General features: G+C 40.9%; 1 protein-coding gene across 2 annotated transcripts in view; it reads right to left on the reverse strand.

Annotated features, from left to right (window-relative positions):
- Positions 1–17,125, reverse strand: part of Eif2ak3 (eukaryotic translation initiation factor 2 alpha kinase 3) — a 65,196-nt gene that overhangs the window by 18,033 nt on the left and 30,038 nt on the right. For both annotated transcript variants that reach the window (XM_048433175.3, XM_085690716.2), the window contains 9 exons: positions 16,239–16,372; positions 13,588–13,822; positions 12,649–12,811; positions 11,174–11,314; positions 9,933–10,055; positions 9,456–9,676; positions 6,953–7,065; positions 5,215–5,337; positions 3,320–3,469 (listed from right to left, as the gene is read on the reverse strand). In XM_048433175.3, the coding sequence (XP_048289132.3) occupies positions 3,320–3,469; positions 5,215–5,337; positions 6,953–7,065; positions 9,456–9,676; positions 9,933–10,055; positions 11,174–11,314; positions 12,649–12,811; positions 13,588–13,822; positions 16,239–16,372 (1,403 nt within the window). The remainder of the gene's footprint in view (positions 1–3,319; positions 3,470–5,214; positions 5,338–6,952; positions 7,066–9,455; positions 9,677–9,932; positions 10,056–11,173; positions 11,315–12,648; positions 12,812–13,587; positions 13,823–16,238; positions 16,373–17,125) is intronic.

The raw sequence follows: 17,125 nt of genomic DNA on the forward strand, positions 1-17,125 counted from the left end.
ATAGAAGCAAAGAAAACAATACAAAGAATCAACGAGACAAAAAGTTGGTTCTTTGAGAAAAATCAACAAAATAGACAAATCTTTATCCAAACTAATCAAAAGGCAGAGAGAGAATATCTAAATTAACAAAATCAGAAATGAAAAGGGGGATATAACAACAGACACGGAGGAAATACAGAGAATCATCAGGCCATATTTCGAAAACCTGTACTCCACAAAATTGGAAAACCTAAAGGAAATGGACAACTTTCTGGATAAATATCACTTACCAAAACTAAATCAAGACCACTTAAGCAAATCAAACAGACTTATAACTGCTGAAGAAATAGAAACAGTCATCAAAAGTCCCCCAACCAAAAAAGGCCCAGGACCAGATGGTTTCAGCTCAGAATTCTACAAGACTTTCAAAGAAGAACTAATACCAATAGTCCTCAAATTGTTCCACACAATAGAAACAGAAGGAACATTGCCAAACACTTTTTATGAGGCCACAATTACCCTGATACCCAAACCACAGAAAGACATTACTAAGAAAGAGAATTACAGACCAATCTCACTCATGAACATGGATGTAAAAATACTAAATAAAATACTGGCAAATCGAATCCAAGAACATATCAGAACCATTATCCACCATGATCAAGTAGGCTTCATTCCAGAGATGCAGGGATGGTTCAACATACGCAAATCTGTCAATGTAATCCACCATATAAACAAACTGAAAAATAAAAACCACATTAGATGCTGAAACAGCTTTCGACAAAATACAACATCCCTTCATGATAAAGGTCTTGGAGAGAGCAGGAATACAAGGAAAATACCTAAACACAATAAAGGCAAAATACAGCAAGCTAACAGTCAACATCAAACTAAATGGAGAGAAACTCCCAGCGATTCCACTGAAATCAGGAACAAGACAAGGTTGTCCACTCTCTTCATATCTATTCAATATAGTTCTTGAGGTCCTGGCTAGAGAAATAAGACACCAAAAGGAGATCAAGGGGATACAAATCGGAAAAGAAGTCAAACTCTCACTATTTGCTGATGATATATATGATAGTTTACATAAGTGATCCCAAAAATTCTACCAAGGAACTTCTACAACTCACAAACACTTTCAGTATTGTAGCAGGATACAAAATCAACTAAAAAAATTCAGTAGCCCTCATATGATAAATGGGCTGAGAAAAAATGATTGAAATATCACCCTTCACAGTAGCCATAAATAAAATAAAATATCTCTGAGTAACTCTAACCAAACAAGTGGAAGACTTGTATGAGAAGAACTTTAAATCTTTGAAGAAAGAAATTGAAGACACCAGAAAGTGGAAAGATCTCCCATGCTCTTGGGTAGGCAGAATTAACACAGTAAAAATGTCAATTTTACCAAAACCAATCTACAAATTCAATGCAATTCCCATCAAAATCCCAGCAAAATTCTTCACAGAACTTGAAAGAATGGTACTCAACTTCAATGGAAAAGCAAAAAAATCTAGGATAGCCAAAACAATCCTGTACAGTAAAAGAATTTCTGGAGGCAACACAAACCCTGACTTCAAACTCTACTACAGAGCTACAGTACTGAAAACAGTCTGGTATTGGCATAAAAACAGACAGGAGGACCAATGGAACTGAATTGAAGACCTGGATATTAATACACACACTTTCGAACAACTGATTTCTGACAAAGAAGCTAAAAATATCAAATAGAAAAAAGAAAGCATATTTAACAAATTGTGCTGGCATAACTGGATATCAACATGTAGAAGAAAGAAAATAGATCTATATCTATCACCATGCACAAAACTCAAGACCAAATGAATCAAAGACCTCAACATAAAGCCAGCTACACTGAACCTTATAGAAAAGAAAGTGGGAAGTACACTTGAATGCATTGGCACAGGAGACCACTTCCTAAATATGACCCCAGCAGCACAGACACTGAGAGAAACAATTAATAAATGGGATCTCCTGAAACTGAAAAGCTTCTTTAAAGCAAAGGACATGGTCAACAAGACAAAATGACAGCCTACAGAATGAGAAAAGATCTTCACCAACCCCACATCAGACAGAGATCTGATCTCCAAAATATACAAAGAACACAAGAAACTGGTCATCAAAAGAACAAATAATCCAATAATAAAAAAAAATGGAGTACAGACCTAAACAGAGAACTCTCAACAGAGGAATCTAAAATGGCTGAAAGATACTTAAGGAAATGTTCAACATCCTTAGTCATCAGAGAAATGCAAATCAAAACAACTCTGAGATTCCATCTTACACCTGTAAGAGTGGCCACAATCAAAAAACACTGATAACAACTTATGCTGGAGAGGTTGTGGGGAAAAGGGAACACTTCTGCATTGCTGTTGGGAATACAAGCTGGTACAGCTCATTTTGATGTCTGTGTGGCAATTTCTCAGAAAATTAGGAAACAACCTTACTCAAGACCCAATAATACCATTTTTGGGTATATATCCAAAGGATGCTCAATCGTGCCACAAGGACTGTGCTCAACTATTTTTATGCAGCTTTGTTTGTCAGAGCCAGAACCTGGAAATAACCTAAGTGCCCCTCAACCAAAGAATGGATAAGGAAAATGTGGTACATTTATACAATGGAGTACTACACAGCAGAAAAAAATGACATCTTTAATCTTGCAGGCAAATGAACAGAGCCAGAAAACATCATTTTGAGTGAGGTAACCCAGACACAGTAAGACAATTATCATATTACTCACTCATAAGTGGTTTTTAAACATAAAGCAAAGAATACCATTCTACAAGTCACAATCCCAGAGAATCTAGACAACAATGAGGACCCTAAGAGAGACTTACATAGATCTAATCTACGTGGGAAGTAGAAAAAGACAAGATCTCCTAAGTAAATTGGGAGCATGGGGACCTTGGGAGGGGTTGAAGGGGAGTGGAGAGGCAGGGAGGGGAGCAGAAAAAAATGTTCAGTTCAATAAAAAAATCAATAATAAAAAAAACACCTGAAATCGCCCAAACCTACTTAAGATGGAGTTATAAACTGTCAACTGCCAAGAGAAAAACCTCATTAAAAAAAAAAGGGAAAAATGGATAAACACAGAAGCATTTTATATTGAGAAAAGTCATTGTCGGTCCCTTGAATATTATTCACACTAAGAAAAAGCATGTTGAGAAAGCTAAAATAAAATCTCAGGCACTTAACAAGCAGCAAGAAATAACCTGATGTCATAGGACAGATGCTACCACTTTCTTTTCCAGGCTACTAAATGACACCATGTTCACAGCAAAGCACCAGCCTAGGAGACACATAAGTCTAACCGAGTTACCTTTCGTCTTTTAGCCAGATTTCATCCATCTTCTCTTGCCACTTCTCTGGCGGTGTTTCCAGCCAGGCATTGAAATACCTCACAATGCCTGGGTGTTCCAGCTTAGCCAGGGCCTTGACTTCACGCATCACCTTCTCCCGTGCCAATTCCCTGAAACACAGAAAATGGGACAGTTTGTCCGTATCTGAAGTATTTGATGTCCAATGGTGAAAACTGAAGTATACAATAGAAGTCACCGAATATAAAATGAAGAGTATGAGTTAGCCTTAGGTACATATTAAGTACTAAATTACAAACAAAACAGAAAGTGGATTTTAGTGTTTTGTTTTGTTTTTGTGCCTTTCTGGAAATAATGGCTACAGACAAACCTACTTCCTCATGTAAATAAACTTACTTAGCCAAATGAAAATCACTAGTGACTCTTAAATGTCTGTTGGTTCATGAGAGCAAAGAGTCACCTAGGAGATGCAAGTCACCAGACATGCAGTGCGGGATGATCTATGTAGAGACAGACAGACCTGTCAACTGTCAGACAGAAAAAAGGATGGAAGTTGAGCAGCAGCGTTGATCTCCCTGTGCTCCCCGACTGCAGCAGCAGCGTCCATCTCCCTGTGCTCCCCGACTGCAACAGCGTGCATCTCCCTGTGCTCCCCAACTGCAGCAGCAGCGTCCATCTCCGTGTTCCCTGACTGCAGCAGCAGCGTCCATCTCCCTGTGCTCCCCGACTACAGCAGCAGCGTCCATCTCCCTGCGCTCCCCGACTGCAGCAGCAGCAACGTCCATTTCCCTGTGCTCCCCGACTGCAGCAGCGTCCATTCCCTGTGCTCCCGGACTGAGGCAAAAGAAACCCTCCCTTCTTAAGCTGCCTTGTCAGGCATTTGTTACAGCAGTGAGAAACAGGACCCTCCCACCTCAGCCTCTTGAGTACTGGGGTTATAGGCATGTACCGCCAGGTCCAGGACAGCTCTTGTTTTAATAGTGGTAAGCCAGAAGCTGTAGTTTGGATATGGAACATCCCTGGAGCCACAGGGAGGTGATGGCAACTTTATGCTATGGCCCACTGGGGGTGTGCCATTGAAGGGGATCTGCTGAGTTCAAGTCTCCTCCTTTCTTCCTAGCCATGAGGTGAACTGTAAGCTGTTTTCCCCACCACACGTTCTCTCCCTTGTCACAGGCCAACTCATCAACTGACACCCCAGGAACAACGATCCCAAACGAGCAGCTCTAAAGTGAAATTATCTGGTTTCTTGTTATATTAGTGAAAAGCCAACCAATACATTATAGCAAAAATATTCTGAAATGCTGTGACTACAGTTCTTAGACTTGCCTGTGGGGAAATCTTAAGAATTCACATATATGTCTGTGTACGTATGTTGTGTGATGGCGGTAAATGCTCATGTGTGTGCATGGTCACACAAAGGCCAGAGGAAGGCGCTGGGCACCTCCTTTATCACTCTCACTCTCCATCATATCCCTGTTATGGCAGGGTCTTTCCGAACCTCGAGCTTGCTTTGTTTTCTTTTCTTTTCTTCTTCTTTCTTAAATCTAGGTTAGAAACCAGGAAGCCTCAGCACCCCTTCTGTGTCCATCCTATTTGGCACTGGGGTTACAGGTGTGTGCAGGATGCCCAGCTCTTTATTTGGGTGGTGGGATCCGAACTCTGTCTTCATGCTTGTGCAGCCAGTGTGTTACCCTCCACGTCATCTCTCTCCGTCTAAAAACCACACTTTAAAACAATCCACAGATCTACAGCTCACAGCTTTAAGACCACTTGTGACTTGGCAGCATTTAGAACCACAAAGTTGGAAGAAGAAGCTACATTGTGACTACGGAGCACAAGGAAGACATTTTGCCTATGAGATGAGATCCAATTTACTAAATGCATCATTCATTACCTATTGGGGAGACGGATCCTCTTGATAGCATAATTGCAATCATCTACTTTGTTTTTAGCTTCAAAGACAACTCCAAAGCCACCACGACCCATGCACTGAATTGGCTCAAAATCTGTTAGATATCTTTAAAGAAATACATACAAAATTTTAAAAGTTTGAAGTAGTTTTAAATGTTATAATATTTCAATATGAAACAGAAACACTTCAATATTGTATCATCATACATAAATGCGTGAACTCTGTAAACTCTCAGAATGTTTTTCACAAAAAGCACAGCTTGAATTTTACTAGCCGTATTCTAGGTTCACCTGTGTGCATAAATAAGCAACCACACATACATACTTATAAATTCCACACACATAAATAATAAATGCTTTGCTTAGTTGGCCATCACTTGTCCTTACAGTAACTGTACCAGCAATCTGTTCGATACTTTCCATCAGCGATCACACTCTTACCTTCTCCATTCTCTAAGCTTTTGTTTTCTTCGGCATTTCTGACTCTGCTAAAGATGCTCTTTCATGCTATTTCATTGCTTGTAAATTTTTTCTTAGGAAAGTTAATTGATCTCATTACCTTTAAGTACACTGTTAGCTGGAACTCTGAGTAGGTACGAAAGCTGACTCTGGTAGGGTGGCCTCACCAGTCAGTACACCCACCGCAGTGTCCAGGGTGGTTCAGTTCCCCACTGTCAGTCACCTGTGCCTGTCACTGTCACCTGCAGCCTCCCCGTGGTGCCTCACGGCAGTCCTCGTGCTCCAGCCTCCCTACTGTCTGAATTACTGCCATGAGCCACCATGACTGGCTCTCTTCAGTTTCTTCAGATTCAGAGGGGAAAGTGTGTCTCATGATTGTATTTCTCACTCTAAAACCAGTTCACATTTGAGTTGTGTTCCCCATGCTGGAATTAATGCCATAAATTCTAAGCTGTGTATTCTGTGTACTGTAATGAGAACACAGGAGATGGGGTCCGGCCTATGCTGTGCATCGTGCTCTCTCAGGTTGAGGCTTCTTGTTACGGCCATGCACTCTCCTGGATAGCTGCTTCTTTGCACTTAATGAAACCTCACCCTCCTTCCTTCTGATCTCAGCTGTTTAACTGCTCCATTACACTGTCGACATAGTGTAGAGAATACTTTCTTTTGCAGTTACAATGAAGCTCATGTGTCTCAGCATGGCTGCAGTATGGGGACCATAAATGTGGGCAAAAACTTTTGTTTCTTTTTGTCTTTCTAGAATCTGGATACTAGCTGGCAAATCAAAGGTCTATCAAATGTCTGCTGAGTTACTGTGAGGATTAATGAATGCATCCCACGGATGGAGACTCAGCTGTTCTAAGGAGTCGTTCTTATGAAGTAAGCTATGACTTGCACACACGTTAATTTAGTAGTTGCCTCAGCTGTTCAGAGACCAGCTAAGAAGAAGACATAATCGAGGCCAACCCTCCCTGGGCCAATTACCTTCACAGAGAAGGAAGAGCAATCATCTGAATTCCCAAAAATAGCAAGTCAAAGAACTCAGTACAAATTCACCTCCTCAAATGCAAAAGCCCTCAACAGTTCCAGGACTGATGGTACCACCTTCCTATCTTCTAAAGAGTGACATCTCATACGTGATATAAGACATAACTAAGTCTCATTTTGCTAGCGTCTCAGTTGGAGGATGACAGAGCTGGGATCTGAACTCACAGTTGACACACCAGAGGCTATTTGTACGCATCATTTCCCGAGACACTCACCGGGACACGTAGCCAGAGTGTTTAACGTCGCTCCAGCTACTGTCACTGGCATCAGCACTCGCAGAATCGTATTTGTTTTCAGTCTGACATTGAGTTTCAGACTCCTTCCTTTGCTGAAAAGGTAGAAAGCAGTTACTTACTGTTACTACAAAGCTGAACGGCAGTCAGCTGATCATCTCAGTTCAAGAGATAACACTGAAAAACAAACAGCGCTGGGAAAAAATGAAAAGCATATACACAAGAAAGCAATTCCCTTTACTGTATCTCAATAGGCTCACATTCCCATTGCCAGCCCTATTGTCAGTAAATGGATTTTTGCTTCTTTACTCTTTTTGAAAATATTTTATTTTATGTGTATGAATGTTTGCCTCCATGTACGTGTATGCACCCTATGTATATATGTGTGCAACTGCCCACGCTGGCCAGAAGAGCATGTCAGATACCCTAGAAATACGATTACAGATGGCTGTGAGATGCTCTGTGGGTACTGGGAACTGAACCTGAGTCCTCGTCAAGAGAAGTGATCTTCACCTCTGAGCCATCTCTCCACCCCTTGTAGATGCTTTTAAAAATATTCTGACAACAGGAAATTGAACTTGGCAATGTCTCTTTACCAACCTCAGAAAGACTTTCTAGAGAATATTAAATATTAGCAGAGATAATCAGGGCTCATCTGTTCTATAACTAATTCTTGTCTTGCTAGGTGCTACGTAAGGGACTGGAGAGCTGGACAAGTAACTAACTTGTTCCAGAATGTCATCTGCAAGCAGAGAGAAACAAGACAGTCTCTATTAAATGTATTAGCAAGGGGAAGAGGGTGTATTTATTTATTAATTATGTAAATGTATTATGTCTGCATGTACGCCTGCATACCAGAAGAGGATATCAGATCATGTTATAGATGATTGTGAGCCACCATGTGACTGTTTGCTGGGAAGTGAACTCAGGATCTCTGGAAGAGCAGCCAGCGCCCTTAACTTCTGAGCCATCTCTTCAGCCTGAGGGTGTTTCTGACATAAGCAGAGAACCTAACTCAGGAATCTAAGGATCCAGGTGTGGGGAAAGTTGAGTACAGAGCAGGTGGGGCATGACTCACTGAGAACCCTTGCGTTTTTGAAGGACGAACTTTATTCTATCAAAAACGTGAAGTCAGTTATTAGAGTGCTAGGAAATGAGTTAAAATGGAGTGGGGATGGAGAATGGCTTGTAGACAGGGAGTGGACGAGAGGCATGGGCCCAGTTAGAGGATATTTCAGCGATCAGAAGATGAGCGAGTAATGGTTATCTGTACCGAGGAAATGAAAACTGAAGGTATTTAGGAAGAAGACCTTGACAGAACTGGTGACTGGTGCAGGAGAGAACAGAGAGCAGGTGAGAGAGCAGAACACCGTGGTCTGAGACAGAAAATGCCAGCGAGACAGGCTGGGGGTGGGATGGGACGGGAGGGACGGACGAGCACAGTGTGAGGTATGGCTCATTTGAGCTAATTGTATAGTTCTAGCTAGACAGTTGCTCCAGAGAAACGATTTGGATCTGGGAGCAAACCAGGAAGTTGACGCAGGCAGACTACCGTCAGTTCTGTTCAACATGGGTTACGGGGTAAGCCCCTTTCTATAAAAACAAAAAAGAGGGAGGTGGGTGGGATTTGGAGGGTCTCTAAGATGCTTGGCGCCAAGTAAGTCAGACAAGAAAAGTCAAAGAGAAGCATCCAAAAGTGTCATCACAGAGGCTCGGCTGGGGACAGTTTTCCAAAACTGTCCACTGTGTCAACAAAGGATCATCTAGAGCTCTGGTCAAGGCCGGCTTTGTGAGTTTCAGGAATGAAAGCCAAAGTGCAAAGGCCAGAGGACCAAGTGCAGACAAGGAAGCAGACATGGGTGCAGCCATGCCTCGCATCACAGCCATTCAGGCCTCCACAGTACACAGCCAACAGTATGCTCTACACATATTATTATAATAACTGAAAAACATTTTAATTTTATATATGTGTATGTGTGTATATGACTCTATGCCAGAATATGGAGAACAGAAGAGGCTGTCAGATCCCCTGTAGTTGGAGTTACAGGCAGTTGAGAGCTGTCTGATGTGGGCACACAAGAGCAGCAAGTGCTCCTAACCAGGGAACCACCTCTCCAGCCCTCCCGTAATAGAATAGAGTTAAAAACCAATTGTGGCTAGTATGCTTTTTTAATTGGGCATTATCTATTTCAGATGCACAGACACTTAACACTGTGTTGTAAGCACACACGGTGTAAGACTGCAGCCTAGCAGTAGCAGGCTCTGTCATAATGTCTAGCATGCAACAGCCTTGGCCGTTTAGAGTGGAAGTACACTCTAGTACCTTTGCACAGTGACACATTTCCCAGAATGTACCTTCTTGGCTAATGGACGACTATATAAGCATAAGTGATCCTATTGTAAAATCAGAATACATTAACCTCTCCTACCGTGAGCTTTCTATATAGCAGATACTTTGAAGCACATTGTTGAAAGAGCATCTTACCCTGTGGGGCTGAGGATGGAAAAGCCTGCGCACAATAAAGGTTGTGGCTACGATGCAAAGCAATATCGTTCCAAATATTTCCTTCCACCAGTGCAGAAGGAGGACGGGGTCCTTCTTGCGGATGCTCTTGCCGTAGTGTGGGTTCTCCAGGAATCTGACTGTGATCTGTGTGCTCCGTTTATTCCTCTCTCTCTTGTAATACGGCAGATAGTAACCATTGTCTGAGAGAGCAATCAAAAGGGTTTTCCTGTTAAGACAAGTATAATAGTCCTACCCATCTTTTTTTTTCAAGACAGGGGTTCTCTGTGTAGCCCTGACTGTCCTGAAACCCTTACAGTCTAGCTGTGAAGCTTGTACTGCTTATTGCCTCCTAGATTTATTGTTTTATTTTTCTATGTGTCAATCAACTTACCTTCATCTGAATTCTACTAATTAATTTCAAGTAACCGAATGAGACAATTGAGTAATGACACTTACCATATGGATACTGTAGGATGGAAAGTGCACCATTACTGTATTCTTCATGGGAAAACTTATCATTACTTAGGCATTTGTCAAACTCATCAGACCCAACCAAGACGGGAGTCCTAGAAGGAGAATCTAAAAAGGATGTAAACAATTAACCAAGTGACTTTAATGGAAGCCTAGGCTCATTTACTCGCTTAGCTGATGTTCATCTACAGCTTAGTTCAAGAACACAGGTCAAAGAGCCCAACATCCTTGCTGCTGAGAATTAAGTAGTCCGACATAGAGCACAAAACTAGGAAGATGGCCCACACCTGCAGTGCAAGCTCTTGGAGAGAAGGAGGTATCTGAGCTCAGGAGTTGGAGATGAACCTAGGCAACACAGATCATATCTTAAAACAATAGATGCAGAAAGTCATACAAAAAAAAATCACTTAATCAGCAGGTCAGTTAACTGGGTAGAGGCATTTCCATAGACGCCTCAAATTTGAGTCTGATCTTGGAACCTATATGAAAGTGTAGGCATAGAATTACTCCACAGCTGTCCACAGCACATGGGGACTCATGTGCCCAGGGCATGCATTTCCCATAATAAAATTAAACTAAAAGTTTTTAAAAAAGTAATTCAAATATAACATTTACAGTAAAAAAACAAACAAACAAAACATGTGAAAAAATTAAACTAAAGGATTATCCCAGTACTTCAATTCATTTATTTTTCACAAAAATATGATGTGATAATCATGTAACTTTTTCACTTATTCTTTTTTTTTTTTTTTTTTTCTGAGACAGGGTCTTACTGCATAGTCCTGGCTGTCCTCAAATTTGCTCTGTAAACTAGGCTGGTCTCAAACTCAGAGATCTGCCTACCTCTGCACCACCACCACCTGGCATATACTTTTCTTTCTTTCTTTTTCTAAAAGCTATTATTGTTTGTTTTGGAGACAGGGTCTGACTGTGTAGCCCTGATTGGCTGGAACTCACTGTGCAGACCAGGCTGGCCTCAAACTCAGAGCTTGAACTGCTTCTGCCCCCCAAGTGCTTGGATTAAAGGTGTGCTTGTTCTTTTCTTGAGATAGGGTCTCTTGTAACCCAGACTGACCTCAGACTCACTTGGCAGATAAACAGGACCCTGAACTCCTCTGAACCTCCTGCTTCCACCTTCCAAACGCTGGGAGGTTGCAGGTGTGTGCTACCACACATGGCTTACCTAGACACTTCAGTGGTATTTGTAAAGTTTCTAGGTGACTTACGGATTAAGGGCTTCCATTTGATCGTCGGCAGAGGAATAATTGCATTTTCGCTATTGACAGACTCCAAGGCCTTTGGGCTTGTAGGGAACTTTTCTGAGACTCTGACGGATGACTGCAGGTAAAGCTGGCCTCTGTACATCCCTGGGTCAACAACAAAAACACATCAGTCATGAGACGGTGTTCTTAAAAGTTCACTTTGACTTATGGCACTTAGATGAATTCTACTTACTTCTTTGCCTACTACACAGTTCTTTCCAGAGAAGAAAGATGTTCAAAGCATTTACATCTGACTCAACAAAAACCAAGATACATAAGGCCTCTACACTGTTAGGTTGTGGATGATCTTTCTGTACACAGGGAAGATGTCTTTGCCAGGGAACCTTCTGATTGGTTTAATAAAGAGTTGAATGGCCAACAGTCAGGAGGGAGAGGACAGATGGAACTTCCAGGGAGAGAGGGGAACTCTGGGAGGAAGATGAAGTGTAAGAGATTCTCCAGCCAGACACAGAGGAAATGGGATGCACAATATAGAGGAGAGGTAATAAACCACATGCCAGAACATATAATAATATAAATGGGTTAATTTAAGTTTCAAAACCTAGTTGGGAACAAGCCTAAGCTAAGACCAAGCTTTCATACTTAATAAGAAGTCCTGTGTCATTATTTGAGAGCTGGCCATTTAAAGATCTACTACATTGTTTTACAAATATATGGCTACTATAAGGCCTCTATAATGTTCCTCACGAAATAAATAGACCTTTTCAATAACAGAAAACCATTCTAACCAAAATATTAAAACAAACAAACAAACAAAACTCCCTGTGTTTCAAAGAGATGAAATGACTGTCTCTGTAAGGGAAGTTATGCAAACAGCTGTAATTCCTGGGCCATGACTAGCAGATTGGCTAACTGCTATTGCAACACATGTATGTTATTTTATTTTACAAAAAAGGAGGGCATTCTTTACTTACATGGATATATTATTTAAATATATATTTGATTTATTCATGTTGCCAAACACATTCAGATTACAGTTTTTCATGGAGACTGGATTGAGGTATGGGTGCCACAGAGTTTATATAATTTTGTGACAACTTAAAACTCAAACTAGTCCAAACATATGCAAAAACTTCAAAATGTATTTATATGACAAGCTCAGTAGTCCAGAAGCAAAGAACTTTGTTTCTGTTTCTCAGGAAAGCTATAAAGATGCCATGAAATAAGCAAATTACAGCCTGTAAGGGGAGCAAACCTATACAGATGCGAGGGAAGGATTTTATATCTACATAGTAGAGCATTTCTACGCATTTCTAACGTAAGTTGCAGAATACACTATACTAATTAAGACTGCAGAACTGGACAGGTGGAAAAATTTCAGGAGTACAAATCAAGGCAGAGATGTTAAGGAAGGCTCCGAAATGAAGTGCTCTGGGCTCTAGGCATCAGTGGACCATTCACCAGCCACATCTACCCACCTAAGTACACGCTGTTCTCTGTGGCTCCTCGAGCAGCCTCTACAATGTCTTCGTCATCTCCCAAAACTTCTTCATTAGCCGTGTAACTTGTGTCATCAAACAGACTGATGGGGATGACTTTGCCATCCCTGACCAACCAGGCAGATGCGATTGGAGTGCAGAACTAGACAAGAGGGGAAAACGGTAACAAAAGCGGTATTTAAGAGGTTCCAACTTGTAAATGTTGGTTACTTATTTATTATTTCTTTCTGTATGTGTGGTGTGAGTATGCACATGCATGTGGAAGCTAGATGTTGATGCTGGCTGTCTTCTTCAGCCGCTTTTATTTATTTATTCCTATTTTATGAACATGGGTGTTGTGCGTGTATAAGTGTTTGTGCACCACATGCAACCCTGGGATCTGTGGCTGGATTTGGGTCAGAGGTGTTGGATCTAACAAATGGAGTTATAGGCAGTTGTGAGTAGCCACATGGGTGCTAGAGATCTCACGTGTGTCCTCTGTAAGAGCAGCAACCGCTCTTATCCACTGAGCCCCTGCTTCTCAGCTCCCCCATCTTACTCTGATACAGCGTCTCTCACCAACTCCAGGAACTAACTGTTTAGGCTAGGATGGATGGCCAGCCAGTGAGCTCCAGTGAGCTCCAGCGAGCTCCAGCGAGCTCCATCCATCTGCCCCTTTTTTGCCTTCCCAGAGCTAGTTACTGACCTGGATCTGCAGGCCTGGCTTTTCATTCTGGTGCTAGGGATGTGAACGTGGGTTCTCATGCTTGCACAGCAAGTAATTACTCATTGAACCACCTTGCCGGCTCCACAAAATGTCTCTTAAAATCACAGTTTTAAAGTAGAGAAGAGTTGAGGATCCAAAGTTACCTCCTTAGCAAAGTGTTTGATCAAACAGGGACTGGGGGGTCACAGTTACCGAGTCCGGGGTCTCAATACCTGATACTCCCATTCCAGGTGGCCTCCCTTCTTATTAAACGCAATGACCTTCCAATCAGCAACGGAGACCTTTATCACCGTGTCCAGCATGGAACCTTCTTGTTCTTCCACATCTGAAATAATTTTAGAGTCTTCTTTGTTTCCACCGGGTTTAAAGGTGCTTTCAATAAATCCGGCTCTAGTTTCCATGTCTGGAATATACCGAAGTTCAAAGTGGCCAACACTGAAATTCCACCTTAAATTTACAAAGGTGTGTTTTAGAATCTTATATTTTAACAAACGGACCAAATAATACGCACTGTTTTTAGACTGAAGAAGAAAACAAAACGATTTTGTGATGAGAGAAGTCACCATAACTTTTTGGAAAGGCACGCAATGCTGATTTCCACCACAAGAGGGCATGAAAGAACCATGGCTGATCCTTTGTAAACAACCATTCTGAGATTGTGGACTGGAACCACCTAAGGCCAGATGTTCTCTCAAAATTTAACACATCACATAGAGCACAACAAAACCAGCTTAAAATCAAGTGACATGCAGTCTGCCTTAATTTCTTAATTACCTGAGCACATTACATTCAAGTGCAATAAAACAAACAAACAATATAAAAGGCAAGGTATGTGCATCAATTTTAGATTCTAATGAAAAGATAACCTTGCAGAACAACTTCACCTTTTTCAGTCACCTAAAGTCTACTGTCAGATCTCTATTAACCAAAATAGGGTGGTCATTCGCTCTGTCCTAGGTCCGTATTCTTATCCATAAAGCAGCAACGTTTCCTCTACAGTTATGAAACAGGAAAGCTACCTAGCTATTGACTTAACTATCATGGTATGTCACTTAGAAAGAAAATGGTCTACATAAGAATTCTGAAATTTAGTAATGCACACACACATATGTATACATATATGTATAAATACATATACATATATGTTCATGTTTCAGGAACATAGAGCCTAGAAGTCACACACTGTTAAGGAGTCCAGAGTTTAGAACCCCACACTCTTCCAGTTCTGGTAACTCACAAATCTGCTAAGCTGCACTTCCGCTCCCGGGTGGCCGAGCTCCCACTGAGCTCTCAGATTTAACAGTCTCAGCAGGATAAAGAGCAGCACGAAATGCAAAGCTCTAGTCACAGGCCATAAAAACAGAAAGAAGAAATGCATTCTTAAATCAGGTTTGAAAAAACAAATTTCAGGAGAGACACCTGAATTCTATTTCATCAGATGACAAAATCTGCAAGTCTTCAGAAGATCAATATGGGATCCAAAATTTTTTTTTTTTTTTTTTTTTAACTACACAGACACTCAGAGCTTAGTGTATCAGGCTGAAAAAGTCTGGGCATGACAAAGGATCAGCACAGCTAACATTTGAATATTTTAGTGGAGAAACTACATAAGGGGTTCATTATTTGGAGAAACAAAAAGTATTACATCAAATGAATGGCTAGTACTTTTAAAGAAAGCAGAGTAAATGATTCTTATAAAACTAGAAGCTGGGACTGCAACTCAGTGATGGGACATTGCCTAGCATGTGCAAAGAGCTGGGTTGGATTCTCAGCATTACAAAAATGAAGATAAGTAAAATAAAATAGGGCTAATGAGACAAACTATGAAACTACCCAGTAGACATTCAAATAGTACAAATTAACTTTGTCTTAAGAGCTTCTTGCCATGAAATTTTTCTCATTCATTTTACTATGACAAGTGTCACTGACCTAAGACCAAGCCAAAATACATTCACTCCACAGCACTCCAGGGTACTACACCTTGAAGCACACAATGTGAAGCTGCTTGATATCATATGTCAACATATAAGCAATAAAACTAGCCTGCCTCCATCTTAGGCTCAAAAGCCATCTTATAGTAAAAACAAACTAGGTCCATTCCTGTTAATGATTAACTATGTTTCTCAAGGATTGGGCTATCCCTTACCTGTAACCTCAACTATAAATGGTTCTGTAGTGCCTCTCCCAGGAAATGGCAACCATGTCTTTGTTTCTAAAGTTTTTTTTTCTCTAAAGTTTTTATAACCATCTTGCAACCCTACCTCTTTTTCAAAGTTGCTATGACTACCTTGTTATGATGATCTATTGTTATGGCTACCTTGTTATTACCACTTTGCAATCATGTCTTTGTTTCAGGAGGTCATTTTGACTAACTTGTTATGTTTATGTTCTGCTCCTGTAACCCCACCTATTTTGTACACCAAACTCCCCATTTGGAAACCCCCTTACCCCTGAGCTATAAAAATCTTGTCTTTCTTAAGTCCAATGCAGACTTCTTGAACCCCACCTTAGGGGGAGACAGTCTGTATATACAAATAAAAAAGCTTGCTTTAATTAATTGTGCCACGATGATTTGGGTTGGGTCTTTCTCCTTGCATCTTTGGGATTAACACAGGAAGGCATTTATTTCTCTTAAAAGTACTTTGTCCTTTTAGGTTAACAAATACTTCACAGAAACTCTACAAAGGAAAGTTTGTGAGAAATGTTGACTTTAAAGAAGTCTTCCTTCCAGACATCTCCCAGCGTTTCCCTGCATAGCTGGAACTCGGAGATCTACCTGCCTGTGTTGGGATTAAAGGTGTGTGCTACCATGCCCAGCTACCAAACTTCTACATAATGCCTTTACTGATATTCTGATACCCACTTCTCACTGCCACTGCGCGGCCCAACAGCTCGCACCGTCTTCTGCGTGCGTTGCAGAAGTAAGATGTCCTCCTCTTCTTCCATTTCATCGCTATCCCATCGGCGACACCCCAAGGCAGAACAGATATACCTCAGCTGAAAACAGATATAAAACGAATCAAGGAAGCAACATACATGCACACCTCTCTGTAGCCCTGGCTGGCCTAGAACTGGCTCATGTAGCTAAAGCTGGTTTTGAATTCACAGAGATCCACCTGCCCCTGCCTCCTAGATACTGGGATTAAGGTGTGTGTTACTATGCCCAGAACAAGATCTCTTTCTGGTTTTTTGTTTGTTTGTTTGTTTTGAGACAAGGTTTCTCTGTGTACTAGCCCTGGCTATCCTAGAACTTGCTTTGCAGGCTGACCTTAAACTCAGAGATTGCCTGCCTCTGCCTCCCTAACGCTGGAACTAAAGGCAAGCACCACCATGTTTATAATTTTTAAAAAGTAATTTAAAAGTACAAAAGAAGTACCTAAGTAACGAGCATCAGTTAGATTACTAAATTCTGAAATGAGTTTTTTAGAACCATGAAAGTTCCAACAGTATTTATTTCAGTTGATTTTAGGATTTATATAATTGGAGCCCTATTTTGGGGGAATATACAAGAAGAATATATACATGAATATATATATTCATGGGATATACAAGAAGAAATGAATAACAAATGGTATCTTTGCAAAAATGTCATTACAAAAATTCCAGATGAGCTGAAAAAAAAAATCCAATCAGTCTCAATATTTCCATCTAGCATTAAGTATACAGTTTTGAAAAATCTGAACCTTTTCTAATACCTTTAGGCTTAAGAAAAAAAGAGAAACTCGCATAAAAGAAGACTGCAGACTAAAG

The sequence above is a fragment of the Myodes glareolus genome, chromosome 6 (assembly GCF_982192425.1).
Source record: "Myodes glareolus chromosome 6, mMyoGla1.1, whole genome shotgun sequence".
Taxonomy (NCBI): domain Eukaryota; kingdom Metazoa; phylum Chordata; class Mammalia; order Rodentia; family Cricetidae; genus Myodes; species Myodes glareolus.